The sequence below is a fragment of the Mustela lutreola genome, chromosome 12 (assembly GCF_030435805.1).
Source record: "Mustela lutreola isolate mMusLut2 chromosome 12, mMusLut2.pri, whole genome shotgun sequence".
Classification (NCBI taxonomy): Eukaryota; Metazoa; Chordata; class Mammalia; order Carnivora; family Mustelidae; genus Mustela; species Mustela lutreola.
The window spans coordinates 93886207-93905368 of NC_081301.1; the positions used below are offsets into that span (position 1 = coordinate 93886207).

The 19162-nt window shown below is 43.5% G+C and overlaps 1 protein-coding gene across 4 annotated transcripts in view; it reads right to left on the minus strand.

Annotated features, from left to right (window-relative positions):
- Positions 1-19162, minus strand: part of GLIS3 (GLIS family zinc finger 3) — a 438806-nt gene that overhangs the window by 81180 nt on the left and 338464 nt on the right. For all 4 annotated transcript variants that reach the window (XM_059142789.1, XM_059142792.1, XM_059142790.1 and 1 more), the window contains one exon: positions 15385-15495. In XM_059142789.1, the coding sequence (XP_058998772.1) occupies positions 15385-15495 (111 nt within the window). The remainder of the gene's footprint in view (positions 1-15384; positions 15496-19162) is intronic.

Genomic DNA, 19162 nt, shown 5'->3' on the forward strand with positions numbered 1-19162 from the left:
TTTACTGCATTTTTTTCTCCTCCCAATGGCTTCCCGGTTGCTATGGCTACTGTTCACTGGTCCTTAGCCCTGAATGCGCACGTCTTTGCATTAATAAAATATTTTAAATGAGACTTCACAGAAAACAATAGGGACAGTAGTTTCAGTTCAATTGCTCTTGGAAGAAGAAGCTAACATTTAAAAAAAAAAAAGTATTTTCTTTGTCTTTGTATTGGTGTCCTCAAGAGTGAAGCCTGAGCTGCAAAACAGCACAGGGACCACGTCAGGCCACGCAGTGCGAAATCAGGATTACGCCGGCAGGGTCTCAGGAAGGCGACTCTGACATGGTGAGTCCGACCTGACTTTCCAAACCAGGGCGTGTAGGAAGTGGAAGGATCCCTGGGAATTTCTCAAATGTTGCAACACCACAGAACATTTAAAAGGCAAAAATGCACGTAGATGTGGTGTTGCAATTTCACATTGCAAACACCAGCCAGGAAATGAAAAACCAGGCCTTTTAACTACCACGAAGTTCAGTTAGGCACAGCGGGCGTAAATATCCTCGCTCCATAGCCAAGTCACCGGAGGTCGTGGCGGCAGCATCTACAGAGGAGCGTGGCCACAGAGGCGAGGGCCGTGAGCAGCACGTGTCCCCAGGGCTGAAGACATTGGTGTGGATGGTGCACAGAGCGGAGGCTGAGCTGGGCGTCCAGGAGGGTGACAGTGCCAAGAGAGCAAACACAAGTGTGTGTGAGTTGCTCCTTTAACACTCCCCTGACATCCATTTTAGAATATACTGCCTACATTCCTTTACAAAGCCAAGGAAAATGAAGGAGATGGAAGAGTAAAACTCCATTTTAAGATTCTATTCTTCAAGTCCAATAGCAGGATGGGATCCAGGATAAGCTATGGAATGACTTCGAATACACCACCCCTCCTCATTCATTTTTTTTTTTTTCTTTGATGCTTGGTTTTTCGTGTCCCCGACATCCAGTAGTTTCAAACAGCCTATTGAAACTATCTCCCTGAGGTCTGGATATCCTCGTCATTTCTCACTTCCTCTGAGCCATGATCCACGGACGGACAGAGATGCTACTTGAAATCCTGTCATTGGAGCCATCTCGACATATCAATGGGAGTGAAGGGACTGCGCATCACCTTTGCCATTTAACCAAACAAAATCATACGGAGGTCTTCTGGAGACAATCTCCCAAGTAGAACCATTGTGATGGTGACACTCTGAGCCCCGTAGTACAGGCTAGAGGAGGGGGTGCTGTAAGTACAGGTGAGCAGCTCCCATAGCAAACCATGAGACGAACGGTGCTGCGTGGGGAGGCTCTGCAATTTCTGAAGTGAACTTGAATGGAAATGGAGAGAGTTACATGCAGACCCACAGGGTACAGAACCGTGTCTTTCCCAACACCCACGGTCCTTCTTTCCTGGCTTCAGTCTTTTCTTTGAGAAGCCACTTATGCTTGGGGACAACTCTGACAGTGCATGGCCACGCCAGGGTCCTGCTCTTCTTGCCCGCCTGCAGTCAAGAGGGGGCGAGCGGAGCTTACTGCCAAAAGGCACGGTCCCCTGAGGCTCTCAGGTCTCCGCATCTTGGGAGCAGAGGCACTGACGGCCTCTCCGGGTGCTCTTTCACGGATGTTTCTACACTAAACAGCTTTGGAAGGTTGACCAGGATCATCTTTTCCCAAACCAAAGGTCAGGTGTGCTTTCATTCATTATAAAGGATTTGGGTTCCCTGTGCTCAGAATTTCCCTCGTGTAACATGGTCCACTGAGTGCACAAATGCTGCCTGGCACTCTCTGTGTCACTTAAAGAAACTGGCACAAGAAAATGAGAATATTCTGTCTACTGCGATTGCTATGAGTAATAAATTCTCCTTTTGTCTGCCACCAGCATCCATGAAGCTGGAGTTGGCTAACTTACTAACGTGCACGCAGGGTCAAATCTCAGAGCCCTTATGGTGCCTGCCACCTACAGAACCATCTCTAGCTGTGCAGGGCACTGGACCAAATGCTTTTGCAGGGTTCCTTCCTGACTCTATCATCAACTCGAGTCACCCAAGTCAGCATGTCCACATCACACTAGAGGTCCAATCTCAAATGATTCACTTAAAGAGTGTTCTAGCCATCTGCTCACCGGGCACTCTCCTGGAATTAGGGCCTGCCTACAGGACTCTAGAATGATCCCATAGCCATGTGTTCCATGGCTCATTAGGGCACATAGGCGATCCCACATATGGGAGATAGGATGAAAGAGAGCCCCCTGAAGGACAGAAATGGAGGGTATCTGTGTGGGCTCAGAGTTGCCCACCTGGATGGCCCTGTTAGCTCCAGCCACCGGAAGGAAGGGTTAGAGAATTTTGAGGCAGATGCTGCCAAACATGGGGGCCTTCTAGGGGCAGGGTCTCTGTCAGGGGGCCAGGCCGCCATCTAACAGAGGGCCGGCTGGTCTAGAGCTTCCGAAGATGATCCTCCCACAATAACTTGACGAGTTACACAATTTCCCATGGTGGAAACTCAGACAGCCCAGACTAAAAACAGTAGCGTCAAAGGAGCACTGGAAGTAGAGTCAGAAAATCTCAGCTGGGGTGTGGTACTCCTGTCGCCTGAGTGTGCTTTGTAAAGTCATTCAGCTTCTTGGAACCTTGGGCCTCTCATCTCTCAAATGGGGTTACAATAGTAATTGTGAGGCTGCTGGTAAGATTCAAGAGGTGAACAGCCATAAACATTCCCAGGCGTGTTTTCAGTGCTAGCGTACTGCTTCTTGCTATCGCTGATGGTTGAAAAGCTAGAACTAGTACTGAGTTTGCGAGTGTTTGGCTGTGTGAAGGTCTCTGGTCAGTTTCAATCTTAACATCCTGATAGGGGAAGGGGCTCATAATCGGGGTGGATATGGGAGGTGGGAAAACAGGAAGCATGAGGTTCCTCGGCCATGGTTTAGAGCACCTTAGTATGTCTGAGTCTTTAAGACCTGGAAATTGGGGCACTTGTACATATCTTTTCATATAAAAGAACAAGATTACCTTAAAAAAGAAGGAATCCCTGATTGCTATTCTGAATACACAGAAATGAAATGATTTTTGCATTTGCTTATGTACAGAGGAGGAGATGTCAAGGATGTTGTTTGCGCTGCCATCTCAAAACAGAATTTATTCAAAGTCGACAGTGAGTAAATATTACCCAAATGCCTATAGCCAGTGATTATGGGCTAGGTTAGCCCAGAGCTGCTATGATACAGAGTTGCTCATCTAACATGTTCTGCCACCTGTTGACCTGTTTTCCCGACTGTCCTTCCTTTTTCAGAGCCCAGTGATGTCCCTGCAAATACTGTGTAAGGAAAACTCCAAATATCAATGGTTGTTACCATACACCACTGAGTAAAAAGAATAAAAACAGAGAGGCCCCATAATATGTTTATATGTGATAGAAAACTATATGGAAAGATATGCATTGGTGTTAGGCATGTCTATCACAACTCTGCTACTACCTGGCTTTTATGCTTCCCATAAGTGAGAATGCCAAATGGGAAATACTAGAAAAATAATTGCCAGAAGTCGGGAGGGAGAGGAGTAAAGCCTCACACAGGAGAGGAAGCAGCCAGAAAGCTCAGCTAGCTCGTCAGGGAATGGAAACTCTGCTACCCAAAACACTTGTCAATGTGGTTATAAAAGTAAGCTTTGAGAAGGTACCAAGAGATAAGGCCCCAAAAATGGAGAGAGAGGAATCTGTACCTCAAATTTCAACAGGAAATAGAAAGAAAGGAAGAAAGAAAGAAAGAAAAGGAAGGAAGGAAAAGAAGAGAAAAAAAGAAACTAAAAATACTACTGAGCATCAGAATTCTTAAAATCATGCTTGGAAAGATTCTAGAAAGAATTATAGGCTGGTGAGCAGCTCAGAAGGAGGGATGTCAGTAGGAGCCAGGATAGGAATATTGAGAACTACCAGAGAATCCTTATCTTCTTTTTTGATGCCATTATGTGAAAGCAGCATGTATAAGGAAGCTAGCGTTCAAGAGGCTATTTAGCAAAGTCTCCCATGGTAGCATTTTGGACAAGACTGAGAATCCTGGAGCTGACGACAGCCCAGCGGGACGCAGTCATCACCGGAGGAGCCAGCGTATCTAAAGAATATCGATGAACAGAAATACGCCAGCCTAACAGCCTTGTCTCCTTTCACCCTAAATTCCCAATTCATCCTCCACGTGACCACCATGATTATCTTTCTAAATCAAGGATCCGACCACGGTCTATGTTTAAACATCTTAGCGTGGCTTGGAAGGCCCGTTGAGGTCAGTTTCCTTGTCAACTTTCTCAACCTCGATGGCTTGCCTCAACAGCCAATAAAGGGCATGCGGTTCTCACGTGACCCTCGCTGACACGATTCCGTGGCATGAACAAAACGGAACGAAGAGGGCAGAATGCAATCCACGTGCTAAAAAATCTGGAAGCTGGGTATTCAGAAAAAATTGTAGCGAACTAGAGATCCTAGCACAGAATCTCTCCAGACATCAGCGAGGTCAGAAATGGAAAAGAGGCCTCCTGGGAAGACAGATTAGGGCTTACATGTGGGTGTTCCAGGGTGAAGGTGAGTTTCTGAGCTACAGGAGGGGAAAAAAAAAGAAAAAAAATATATATATACATATATATGGAGTGGGGAGAGAGAAAGAATGATGTTCGGGCATATGAGGCTAATTAAATAACAAAAGAAGAGACTGTCTTCATCATCAGAAAGCTTAAGATGTCATGAAGAGGCTTTATGAATATCTTTTGGGACTTTCTAAATGTGATTCCCCATGCTGGAGGATGTGATTACATTTAAAGATGCTTATAATTCTGATGGACTACAGCTGTGCCCACAGCTGGCCCCGGGGAGCGGCAGTGTAGCAAGCACCCGTCCCGAGAAGCCACTCAGGGAAAACATCTTTCTATTCCAGTTAAAAAAGGCAGCCCAACAGAGTGCAGCCTCCTAACAGTTAACTCAAGGGTTCGTCTGTCCTCGACAAACAGCGGAAAGCGTGAGCATTTAAGATGTCACACGACACTTTGCTACAGTTTATAAAGAGGGCCCCAGATTGTCGAGTGGGAGAATAATCTTTTGCCAGAAGGTTCTGTGGAATGCCAAGATTGCAAACAGTATGTCAAGACTTATCAGACAGCTGGGCATTAGGTCATATTAATGAACCTGGGTGCACATTTCTGTAGATCTTTGGGCTTGTAGAAAAACAGCATACCACCTTTTGGCATCATACTTGGCTCCCTCTCCACTTCTAAACTTTCTCGTTTCTCAGAAACCAACTGAAGAGAGTACAAGTAGTAATAAAAAACGTATCCCGATTCTAAAGGCCAAAGAAATAAAATGGGGTAATGTATACAAAATGGCTCTGAAATGTCAAAGCATGAAAGGTGACAAAATAAGACCCTTTCTTTCTTATCCCCACGACCACAGTCACCATTAAATCATCCAAATTACAGAGATTGGATTCCGCCTGGTAAACCCCTCATGTGGAGCCTCGCGGAAGGCTCACACATGGGCTTGCCAGGCTCCCTAACTTCCAGGCCAGATGGTAACTGAACCAGGAGGGGCAGGAAAAACCTCTGCTCCACCCAGAGAATTCTTCCAATTTTCGGACTGTCGCTGCTTGACCCCACTCCTCAAAGCCAGGTTCCTCAGCAGCAGTGAAAGATGGCAGGCCAGTCTCCTCTGGACTGTAACACCTTTTACTATCACCTCCCACGTCTCCCTCCGTGGCCACGGCTCCCTCCTCCCGGGGCTGAGCTCTGTCTACGTTTAGGACTGTAACAAGCCCTGCACTTACGTGCTCTCACGAAGAACTCCGACAAACCTACGAGCTTGCTGCTACTGTCTCCAAGTCGCAAAGGAGAGCCTGAAGCTCAGGGACATTAAGTAACTCATTCATGAAACCTGGTGACATCTGGCTTTGAATCCAGGTCCAGGATGCAGAAGTCCGTGCATGGATGGGAGAAATGCACATATAACACACATGAGAGGAAATAGAACAGTAAATCATTATAAGAATAAGGAAATAATGAGGAGTCTTCTGTCAATCTAGAAAAGGCAGTCAGGAAACAACCAAGGTTGAAATGGGCATGAAAGCAAAACTCCTCGGCATGAAACATCTAACCCTCCCTCTAAAAGTAGAGATTTCCAACCCAGAGATACGAATTCTCTGGATGAAAATAGACATCAGGTCAGTCAGCTTGTCCGGTCAAGATTTTAAAACATGTACACCTGACTACAAATGTGTTTCTTTGTGAGGAAAAAGCAAGGTAGATAATATAAACAATTTACAGTTACGTCATGACCTCAGTGTCTAGGTACCGTTTTTAAAAGGCTAAAATCTCTTTGAGGGAAAAATAAATTAATGGAGGAGTCTGGAGTAGAGAAAACTGACTTACTAAAACTCCATTAATAACCTGTCTTGTCTCTTAGAAACTTTTTTTTAGATTTACTTATTTGGGGAGGGGCTGAGAGGGGGAGATAGAGAAAAAAAGACAGAGAGAGAGTGTGGGGGAGGGGACAGAGAATTCTCCAGCAGACTTTCTGCTGGATGCAGAGCTGGATTCCAGGACCCCGAGATCATGACCTGAGACAAAATTAAGAGTCGGCTGCGTAACCGACTGAGCCACCCAGGGGCCGCTCTTACAAACTATGAATAGACAACATGATGTAATTCTTGTACTAATACAAATCTTTATTGGGCAGGCAGCAAGCTAAGTGCTTTCCAGTCATTATTTCATTTAGTATGACATAAACACACTGTATTAACAAGCATTGCCTGATATAAAATTAGGACAATAATGACTGATTTAAAAGTTAACATATTATGATAAACTTACATGGTCCTGTAAATTCTCTGATATGTCATGCAAAATGTTTGTAAAAAGTATCTGCTTATTTGCTTGAAATATAATCCTCTTTACCCTCTTAGCAGTGTCTGTCAATTAGTTGGCATGAACATATTTGCTTTGAACGATCGAAGGGTACATACAAAGGGGTAGGACCAGGGAGATCCAATAATTAACTTCCTTCTGTCTTCCTAGTGAGCCATCAATTTGCACTAACATAAACCGCACTTTAAGGTGTGCCATACCCCATTTTCATGTGGCTAGTGTCACCTTCAAATAAAGTAAGCTCAGCTGAATCTTAACATAAAGGACCCGAGTTTGTGGGTGTGATGGTTATTTTTCTGTGTCCACTTGGCTATCCTCTCAGACCGTTGCGCTGATCTAGGTGTTGCTGTGAAGGTATTTCTTAGACACCCGTTAATGCCTATGATCAGTTGATTTTTAAGGAAAGGAGATTATCCTTGATGATCTGATTGGGCCTGATCCAATCAATAAGAGCAGGACTGAGGTATCCCTGAGGAAGAAGACACTCCACCTGGGGTCTGTCCCCCAATCCCTAAGCTAGGAACTCTGGCACCATCTTGACCCTTCCCTTGCCCTCGCCCCTGGCATTCAATCCACCGTTAATTCCTCCCACATGTTCATCCCAACCACCCGCTAACTAACCCTCGTCCAGGCCTCCGTTACGTCTCATCCAAGTACACCCCCCTCTGAACTGGTCCATGGGCTTCCTGTCTGTTCCTACTCCACATTTCTGCTTGCTCTCTGTCCGATCAGCCCAGCCCTCGTCAAAATCCAGCTTTGACATATCTGGATGCCTCAAGGGAGAGGAGTGTGTCTTGCCTTTTTTTTTTTTTACACTCCAACACTTAGCAGAATATCAGATACATGGTGAATGTCGAAGGCAATCGACCAGGGCACACGAAGCCATGATTCTTCTTAGTTGGGCAGAGTCTTTTTGGGTATTGTCATGAAAGCCATGTGAAACAGTCACTAGGGGTCCTGCATTTCTTTTAGCTCAGATAATCTTTCTTCTTTCCTTTCTTAAACTTCTTTTCTTCTATATTGATTTGTACTTGATATACAAAGACCTGCGTGTATTTAACATATACAAGTTGATTTGGACGGATGCACACACCCATGAGACGATTACCATAGTCAACGTAACAGATATGTATAGCACCATCCAGAGTTTCCTTGGGTCCTGTTGTGGGGTTGTTTGGTTTTGGGTTTGGGGTTTTGGGTTTATTTTATTTTTTTTTTTACATTATTTTTTTGTCTTAATTTTGGAGAGCCAGTGAAATCTCTAGAGCCTTTATCTAGAAAATACATCTTGCACATAATTTTTGGTATTTCATGAGTTTCCTGAAATCCATTCAGCTGTGGAACCTCTCACCCCTTTATAGTCCATGGAGCCCAGGTTGATAACCCGTGAACAGAACCAAATATCACAAGTTCAAGTTTGTCTTTAATTCTCAGCTTCCTTTTCCTTGTTTGGGTCTTTCTTGCACCATCATCCAAGCATCCACATGACCCAGAAGGACAGGCTATCGTAGTCACGGAACCGTGACTCCCCCTGCAAGAAGATTCCGTTCTCAGGGAACCCATTGTTCCCATTGTCATTTACAATATACTGCCCTGGATTGCAGGTGATGTGACAGAATTATGCCTTCTGCCGAAATAGGGCCCCCTTCACCTCTGAGGCCCTGCATCTGCCTTTCGAGCTAGCTGCGAAGATGGTAAATGGAAAAACTAGGGGCATGTAACTTAAGCTAAGTCACAGAACAATTCATGGCTCTGCTTCAAAGAAGCCCATACGACCTGACCGCCAACCCGAACACTGCTCTAAGACACACCACCTGCCCGGGATCCACCAGGAGAAGTCTTTGGACGAGGCTTCTCCAGGCCCCGCTGTAAAGTCGCCCTGAAAATAAATCTTCACAGCTCAGAGAGCCAAGATACAAACAAAATGGGAAAATACTGCCCGAGGATTGCAAAGGCAAAGCTCAGCTGAAGCTGAACCAGGAAGCCGAGAGCGTGAGCGGAGGGAGTGTGACTGCTCCAGGATGCGAGGGCCTCGAGACCAGAGATGAAACTCGGAGCCTGAGGAGACCTGTGGTGAGCTCTGCCATGATAATTTAGGACATATATTTAGGCAGCAGAGAGTCTGAGCTAAATGCTTTTATTCCAAAACCATTTTCATCAAGAATTCACAAAATCTAATAAGAGAAAAGGAATGAGAAGCTTAGAGAGCTTCTGTCAATCAATCGAAAAAGCAATTACCTAGGAACCGTCTCTATCCGGTAGCTGTGCTGGGCACCATACAGGCCAACTGCTTACTACAGCACCTGCTGGAGGGTCCGTGTGCCTCACAGGGTTGGCCAGAGCTGGACCAAACACCCTCATTTTTTGCCCTAAATCAGACTTTTCAAGGAGAAGTAAAACTGCTTTGCCGTATATGACAAAGTATTGTAAAGCCATTGAGGACAATATAAAAACCCAGAGGACTTCACTCCTTAAGAATGTCTATCATTCCAAAGGAACTCTCAGACTCCACGTTCCAGAAGCATTCTCTGTGAGACTTGATCACAGCATTTCTCCGATTGTACGGAAAGCACATGAGTCTGTGTGTCTTGTTGGAATGTAATCTTCGGGAGGGCAAGTTCAGGTCTTGTTTCTAAACTCAGAGCTGTGGCAGGGTCCCACGTGCTGACAGCTCAGTGAACCAGTGAGGTGCCCAGCCCCCACCCCAAGAAGGCACAGTATTTTGACTTACACGGTGCTTTTTAAAAAACTGTGGGGCTAATGCATTCTTCTCATTTCCAGTGTGGTTATTCAAATGCACTCCCGACTGTCTCCCCTCAGGAGGTCCTTCTCTGTGACCTCCATATCAACCCCTACACTGTGTCCTTGCCTGCATTTATGCTGCTCACCTTTTGTTAACCTTTTTATTGTCAGGTTTCCTCAAGACAATGGGGCTCTATGGAGACAGAGAACACACATCTGTCTTGTACCCATGTGCACGTCTGAGTCTAAGCCAGCGCCTGGCACCCCGTGGGGTGCTTAATAAATAATTGTTAGATGAAAGAAATGAACTTATTTGAGATTATTTCTCTAGGAATTTACTAGAAGAGTAGTTTGATGAGATGCTCTAGAGGAAAACGATGATGTTGTTGGCCGAGTAATTCTGACCAATGCTTCAGGTCCTCTTTCCGTTGGGGCATCATTCATCTCTGGCTCTGAGAATTCTCGCGAGAAGAAAACCTTGAATATTCTTTAGCTCTACATATCCCAAACATATATGACAACAACAATCTTGTTAAAAGGAGTATCTCATAACATTCTGTGGGATGTGTTCCAAAAAACACACTTTGGGCACCACTGCTTTAAGTCTTACAAAAAGACCCTGGCTGGGCCTCTAGGCCCTCAGACGCTAGCTAGTAAGTCTTTTTCGGTATTTACCAGGCTGAAGACAGCTTTTCTGCTCTCTCTAGAAAGAAAGAGAAGCTTTTCCTCGCTCACTGCTTCTTTCACGGACAGCTGATCCGCCTCCCCACTTCCCACACCCAACAGGGATTCTCAGGTCCCTCCTCACCCCGTCCGCACCGCAGGGCGACAACAGTGCTCTCCAAAGCAGAGCCAGAGTCACTTTCCTAAGCTGCAGGCCTCCATGCGGCTGGGCTCAACTTCAAATCAGTGCGATGAGTCGAGTGTTAAACCAAGACGACTTGTTTTTATCACTTAAATTGAATTAATTAACATCACTATTTTGGGCCACAGTTATTTGCCTTATAAAGGCATATCCAGGGCCTTTCCCAGAATCAGTTTCCCTCTACTGAGGCATCAGGACATTCAGGCCGGAGGGTAGGGCCCACCATCCTTTTGAGGAGAGACAGAAGCAATTTGCCACCAACAATCTTTAAGGTTAGTGAATGACTCCCTCACCAAACATCAACAACGACAAAACATTTTAGGGACATTTCAACATCAGGGAAGCATCACTTGTCCAGTAGGATTTCCCATGGGATTGGCTACACGTGGGAGTAAGGGGGCAACTAGTTCATCTTGAAATCCTACGTCCGTGATCTGTGCCTAGGACCGACATTCCACTAAGGAGTGAGAGAAGAGGAGGGGAGGGGAGAGGGAGAGACGGAGGAAGAACGAGACAGACAGGAAAGTCACCCTGTGGGAAGGCCTCTGACCTCTGATGATGTGCCCTTGTGCACGCCCCGGCTGCACGGATGATACTAGAACCAACCGGGAGGAAAGCGAGAGCCTCACCAGCTCCTCTAATGGATGCCTCCATGTAGGAACTGGATGTTTTCATGTAGCTTCTGAAGATCCCAACAAGGGCACAAAGCAAGGTGAGCTCTGCAGCGCTTAATGAAATTGTTTCACCAAGTGAAATGGGGGTGGCTCTGAGCAGAGCCCACGGAGCCCCCAGATCTACCCGAAGAGGCGCGATGCGTACGTTGCTCTGTTTTAGCCAGACAGTGACCCATGGCTTCCCCCTGAGCAGGAAAGAGAAGTGCAGGCTGCGTGCCTGCAGGTTGGGAATGCGGTGCCGGTGCCGGGTTTATCACAGGCTGCTTGAGGCTGCGAATGTCCAAGTCAACAGCCAGGGAGGGTCAGAGGTGATCGTTAACTACACATTTCGCAAATCATAGCCAGAGTCTGGCACCTTCGCGGAGCTGTGAAATGGACAAAAGATGCGTGCTGTCTCTAACTTTTGGCCCAGCATTCTTTTGCATTTGCTTTCTAAAGTCCATTTTGATAACAAGCCAGAGTTGAACGGAGCCCCCCTCGCCCCACCCCCCATCACCACCATCACCGCTTATGGGCACTTCCAAGGTGCAAATGAAAATTTCTGATAAAGCTCACAGCCTTGAGGGAAATTTCAAGCGGCTCATTGCCTTAGTTTTCTCTTATTTTGCCACTCATTATCAGGCCGAATCGAAGGACAGATTTTGCCTTCTGCTCTGCAGGCTACATTCTATTCTCGCTGGAGACCGCAGCTGGTGACCTGAGTATCTCGAGACTCACTTATCCGTGTAGCCCCCTCTTTAAAGAGCTCGAGATCTGCAAGGCGCATTCATGGAGGAAGTCTGTACATCAGCTGATGGAATGTGTGGGTGTGCACACATTAGGCAGAGAGAAAAGTTACTTTCTGCATGCAATGAGCCAAATTATCCCAACTCCTTTGCAGAAGAGCTTCCCCCCTTTCTTCTTTCTTATTTTTTTGTAGCTTGAATAGTATTTAGCTAAGCTTTCCGGTCTTTGGTTTCTCACTAGGCTCCAACAGGTGTGGGGAGTGCCCCGTGCACACCGCCAGGTCATCACTCTCGAGGACGCTGCCTCCCCCAGTGAACGTCTGTCTTACGGCTGGTGCCTTGTCACTGGCCTGGGTTTCAGAGTGGGGCCTCAGAAAGCCGGCAATGTTAAGACCAAAATAATGTCATTTAGTGTCCAGGGGGAGGTAAAAAAGAGGATTAGATGAAAGCAGGCAGGCAGGGTGTATTAAACAAGTCCATGACTAACAGGGTGTGACAGAAAAGGGTTTTATTCTTTTCAACAAAACAATTCCCTAGGGCTGGGGCCATTACTCCACTGGGCCTTTATCACCTTGGAATTTTTATGGTAATTTTTGATGAATTCACATTTTTGTAAAGGCTTTTTTGAAATGATGCCAGTTTTCAATTTTTAATTAAAGTCATAAATAATCTTAATTCTGCCTTAAAAGGTTTATTGTTTCTTAGTTCTTCTTCTTCTTCTTCTTCTTTTTTTTTTTTTTTTTTTTTTATTGCTGCCAGGAAATATTTCAAATACCAAGCACTGAAGTGAGTTAGCAATTAGAATCTCTCCAAGGTCTAGTAACAACATCATACTGTGTAAATATTCCATGCCAGTACACCGGCACGAAGCCTGAAACTGTGGGTTGCCTGAGTTGGGGTTCATTCGCACAGCTTCTCCGGGGAGTGGCATTTCCTCTTTTTTATTGGATGGAGCAACTTTCATCGTTTTAATTTCCACAGATTAATTTATCACTGAATCGTAACAGATTTTTAAAATCTTCAGATTAAAAAAACAGGTTAAAATTTGGAGAGTAAGCATGGTAAACCGGTCCCTAAATTCTGGGCACTAAAAGGCAGCCACGGCCAGCTCGCCCGTTTGCAAGGAACAGGGTGCGCAGCATCAAAAGCTGATCACTGCAGACACAGTATCTCATTTTCTGGAAGACGAGATTGAGAAAATATTGAAATATTTGATATTAAGTTATAATATTGCTCCTCGAAAGTATATCCTTGTTACCTAACCACCTGACTGTTGAAGTCTGTCTGTAAATTGTCTTTACATTTCTATTTTGTAGTCTCAGGGTCTGATTTTCTTTTTTTAAATTAGTGCTTCAAGAATCTTTCACACAATCAGAACTATCCCTCCTTTATATAGAGGCTGAGACACACCACATTTGAACAATGGAAAGCAATTAATTAACAATTCCTGAAAATATCTTATTCTGTTTCCATACCTACTGTCAACCCAGGTCACCTTCTTACGTGGACTATCGAATTGGGGCTTATTCGACTAGATGTGGGACCTGCATTCTCTCTTGTCCCAGGCAGCTATTTTTTTTTTTTTTTTTTTTTTTTAGGGAAGGCGCTCCCCAATCTTCAATGGATTTGGTATTATGGTAAAACATCATACATTTCAGACAACTTAGGGGTGAATGGTCAGATTTAGGAGAAAAAAATCTCTCAAGAGTTGTGATTCTGGTTTGCTTGGGTTTTGATTTTTAAACAAAGACAACTTACGTCAAGTTTGCAAGACACACACACACAGATAACGACAAGAGCCAGTAGGCAGCGGTCCTGCCGACATAGCGGACAGGATGCGAGGATGGTGTTATTTGAAAAAGATGAATATCCTCCTTACAACTTTGTTTATATCATTAACTCACATAGCAGTTCCTTTGCACTTGTTCAATACAGGATATATTTAGTTCATCATCTGTTATCCTCTGTTGATAATGAGCATCTGTTATCAGTTTACTGTGTTCCAATAAAAGAGACTTCATTGTATTTATAGAGGAAAAAATGATTTTAACAATTGACTTACTAGAGTGGGTTTATATGCAATTAGGATTTTCCAATCCTTCCGACTGGGCATTTTTCTCATTCACAAGGAAGAGGTCAAATTCTTTCCATATATGAGACCTCAACTGGCATTGTGTTAACGCCTCTCAAGGAAGAAAAACTCAAGGTAAAAAAAAAAAAAAAAAAAAAAAAGACTACACAGCATTTCCCAACATAAAAGTGTTAAATCCCCATAAACCATGAAAGAATGCACATTTCTAGTTCAGTAGAAGCACCAATGACCGGAAACCGCAGCCACAGGGTTTGATCACATCATGCGTTTAAATCACTTGACATGAGTTAGATCTTAAATCTCCCTTACACTTGCCACGAAGTGCCCTTCCATGAATCAGTACCATCTTGACGCAAAGGAAACACTCAAAAAGCTAAGGTCAGCTCAGTGTGTCTGTGTTTTTCTCCCATGGTCAGAAGGTACTTGCTGGCCCCAAAGCTTACAAACTCAGTTATTGGGAAATGCGATGAAAGGTAGTAAGCTCCCCAGATCTCAAGATGCGGGAGCACGACATGACCAACCGCTTGCTAGAGATTTTACGAGGTCGAGAGAGAGAGCATCAGGTGGGTTGGCTGGTTGATCTTTAATATTTCTTCCAAATCCAAGATGCTATGCTTTCTGTGTACTCTGAAAGATGCATTAATTCCTCAGTAATGTCAAAGTAATTTTAGGTTCAATTCCTTTCTCGAATTTCCGTACACAGTACGTATTAAGAAACGTGTTTTTTCCTAAGTTTAAAGCAGGCCTAGAGATACACCTACCTTCCCTCTCAGAGCTAAAATGGCTTCAGCCGGGCGCCTGGGTGGCTCAGTGGGTTAGGCCGCTGCGTTTGGCTCGGGTCATGATCTCAGGGTCCTGGGATCAAGTCCCGCATCGGGCTCTCTGCTCAGCAGGGAGCCTGCTTTCTCCCCTCTCTCTCTCTGCCTGCCTCTCTGCCTACTTGTGATCTGTGTCAAATAAATAAATAAAATAAAATAAAATAAAATAAAATAAAATGGCTTCAGCCAATTGATATTTTATGAAAAAGCACTTATCTCCAGAAAGGGTTTTTGTTGTGCTGTTTTTCCCAATTCAATTTTCTTTAGCTATGTGGACGTAATTTCCATAAAAGCCTTTTGTCATTCTCTAGTTTAGGGGACTTTCACTAATTTTCTCTGATTCTTATTATATGAGTCCTCCCCAGAAATTCACATCTGGTTATATCAGCTGTGCAAACCACCACATTGCTATTACTTCATGAAGCTGTCCCTCTCCCCAAAGCGTCTAATGCATGTAACAACTGGAGGAGTCTAAGAATTCTATTGCCCATCACATGGTCCCACTATTGCAAAAGCAATTTAAATGTGCCTTTCCTGGCTGGGTAAACGCTCTTTCAAAATTACCTTTTTCCTTGCTTGTTGATCTTTGGAAGAATGTGCCTTCACATGCTTTCGTAGGGAACTTGGGTCTGTATAGCGTTTGGTGCATCCTGGAATTTGACAAGCATAAGGTTTCTAAATAAGAAAGAAAAAAAGAAACGAATTGTAGTTAAATCATAAAGGTAACTGGGGAAGATTGACTCAGACTACTGACTTCAGAGAATGAACTGTTACCAAGTGACCTAGGTGAAATGCTGGGTAACATTTGTGCCTTTTAATTCGAAAGCCCAGTAAGTTTGCACGAAGGCCAAGAGGAGGGCAAACTTTCAAGAAACAAGGAGACATCTTTAGAGGTTCACTCTTCCCACAAAACCTCTTGCGGCATTTTTGGATGTAGAAATTATTAGTAAGCATCTCTAGTCATACTTACAGTTATGTTCCCCTGAAAACAATCTTTGGTACTGTCAGAAACTAGGAAACACACATTCTTTAAGAGTTGAGGTATAAGGAAGCTGCAGGAAAGTCCAGAAAAGACTGGAAATGTTTCAGAGGAAACCTGATTCAGAAAGAAAGAAGGAGAGAATTAAAAGGGAATATTAGTGGAAGGTGAGTGAGGGACAACAGGTCTTTCAAACAACAGACACATGAAAACTCAGCCAGAGGAACATTAATATTATTATAGGGATTACAGGATTAGAGGAGTCCTGGTACTCAGCCTGGGTTATATGCCTGAGCCCTTGGCTGCATGCATTGAAAACACTAGGTTTAGCTCCTTCAAGTCCCCCATGCTCCTCAGAGATGTGAGGTGTGGCGCCTAAGGCTGAGTCTAGAATCTTATTAATTTATGGGTCCCTGGTGATTGGTCTGTAATGATTAGGAATGAATGGATGGGAGCATTGCACATCGATTCAAAATGTAGCAGCTATACCTATGGTAATAACAAAATGCTCCCAGGGTTGGAGAGTATGGCTTTTAAGCTATGAAATAAAACAAATCTTTCTGTCTAATCTAAGAACTACACTAAAAAAAATCACAAGATAAACTGTGTTCATACGTCACAACTTACAGTCCCTCATCTACCCTGGACTCCTGTAGGTGAGACTACCTAGAATTGTGACGACATGATTTTATTGTATTGTATTGTATTATTTTTTTTAAGATTTTATTTATTTATTTGACAGACTGAGATCAGAAGCAGGCAGAGAGGCAGGCAGAGAGAGAGGGGGAAGCAGGCTCCCTGCTGAGCAGAGAGCCCCATGCGGGACTCGATCCCAGGACCCTGAGATCATGACCTGAGCTGAAGGCAGAGGCTTAACCCACTGAGCCCCCAAGGTGCCCTGCCAACATGATTTTAAATGTAAGGAGGCAAAAAGGAAGCCTGTCTCTAAAAGAGGATTCTCGCTTGAGGAACCTGCTATGTCATTAACAAAACAGACCAAAACAGACCATCAAATCAAAATAAAAAACCAGGAAAAAAAAATTCAGATATTTTTCTCTGTATGTTTTGTTCCTGTTCTCTCGTGCATGCTTGTCATTTTGTGCGCCAACACAGACATGGGTTACATTATTTGCCCTGCTGAAAGCCATCTTTATGATTCGTTTTTATTTTTGCCATTTTTTATTCCAACCACAAGGTGAAGTCATGAATATAGAATTTATTTTGATACACCCAATATGAATTCTAAGTGCGATGTATCTGTTCCCTGACTGAATGATTGACTCAATCACCCAACAGGTCTCGTGGTTTTGTGGGGTGCTGGGCACTGTGTTACGTATGAGAAGTCTGACCATAAACAGTGGATGAACGAGGCTCTCCATATCTCTGGTTTTCCAAACAGTCAGCCAATATGGGTGGAAGCCCCTTGCCCGTCAGTTTCCATTGGGTAAACAACAGTTTTCTTTTTTTTTTTTTTTTTTTTTTTAAAGATTTTATTTATTTATTTGACAGAGAGAAATCACAAGTAGGCAGAGAGGCAGGCAGAGAGAGAGAGGAGGAAGCAGGCTCCCCGCTGAGCAGAGAGCCTGATGCGGGACTCGATCCCAGGACCCTGAGATCATGACCTGAGCCGAAGGCAGCGGCTTAACCCACTGAGCCACCCAGGCGCCCAACAACAGTTTTCTTTCCCGAGTTCGCATGATATTCTCACACTGGCCTTCCCTACCCTGCCCTGGCTTTAGGGGAGAACTCGATGATATCTGTGTCGGCAGTCATGCTGTGACCACATAAACTCACATTTCAAGCCCTCCAGGAGATGTGGCATGTAAAAAAACTTTAGGAATATTAACATGTTGTATAAATCAATATCACTGTTTTTACCACAGTCGCTACTATTTGGGTTGAAAAGACAAGAAATGGGTAATGCAATTTTTGTACTTGATTTTGAGATGTTCTTGGAGAAGGCGTGAATACTCTCCATTCCTCCCAGGTGGCTTCCCTCTCTCCCCTGCTGTCGGCCCCCTGGGATTCATGTGCCAAGTGAGCAATGTCTGGTGCTGGTCCAAGTGCTACTGGTATACTGGCCATTCTACCTCAGGTTACCGAAGCTTTAAGTGGCGTGCTACACTTTATCAAACTATAGTTTCCACATGTACTGTAAAGTCATTCTCCCTGTTTCGATTTTAAGATGCTGATAGAGAAATAAGTCAATAACACTTTTCAGGGTTAGAATTATGAACTCCGTAATCCTTGCGGAGCAAATAATTTTCCGATAAGTAAAGAATCCATTGAGTTGAAGAAAGATGCTTCATCCAAAATTCTGACAGCATTAGCATACGGAGTGCTTAATGAAAGGAAATAGGGCCTGGATTTAAGTAACACATTCTTCAAGCAGCTACAGTTTGCTTTTTAAGACAAATGTTTAATTTTTATGTGATTTTAAAAGAGTTTACCAATTCATCTAATGCAATAAAAATTTAAACAGGAGGGCAGGTCTGCACCTTAAAGGAAGGATGATGGTTTTAAAAGATTTAATAGAGCAGTGTTTAAAAAAAAAAAAATAAAAGTAGCTGGGTTTTAAAAGCTACTGCATTGAACCAAATCATGAAATTATTATCTGTGGTAGCTTTCCTCAAAAGTTTTAAAAAGTGATTTAAAAAAAAAAAAATCCAAAACGATTTCAGAAAATGCTTGTAGTCTGATTAGCTAAAATTAGCTCCGAGTGAAGAAGGGTACTGTGGAACCATAACACTTCGGCTCACAATAGTTCTTTCAAACTACAGATAACTAGCTAGAGTAGAGGCAATTTCTCAAGACAATCTTGTCTCGTGAATGTTCATTCTTCCATGATAAAGTTTAATGACAAATTGGAAAATTTATTAGATTCTACCAAGACAGTTTTAGATATACAACATAGGGCATTTTAACATAATTTATTCTCTTTCCTATTTCTACCTTTTAAAAAATCCTGCTATTCACCAAATTTATTCATTTCATATTCTATTCTGTTGGTCCTAAAATCACTGAATTTATTTCAGCTAGAGCAGAAAGGGGCTCTCCTCTGCCCATAGTGCTCTAATTATATTCTAGCTATTTACTAGGCAAACCATCACGTTTATGGATATTAGGAGATAATTCTGTTTAAAAAGGTTATGTGACATATAGCTAAAATGACTTCTATCAATATGACTAATAGAGACTAATATAAAATTTAATAAATATGTCAACTATAACATCAGAGGAATCTTAAATATGTATGAGAAGGTGTGTAGAAATAACGGTATCTTTTCAAAATTCAAATTCTGGTGTAGTTTAATAATAGACATCAGAATGTTAACACTGAAAAAGTACTGTCATGAATACATT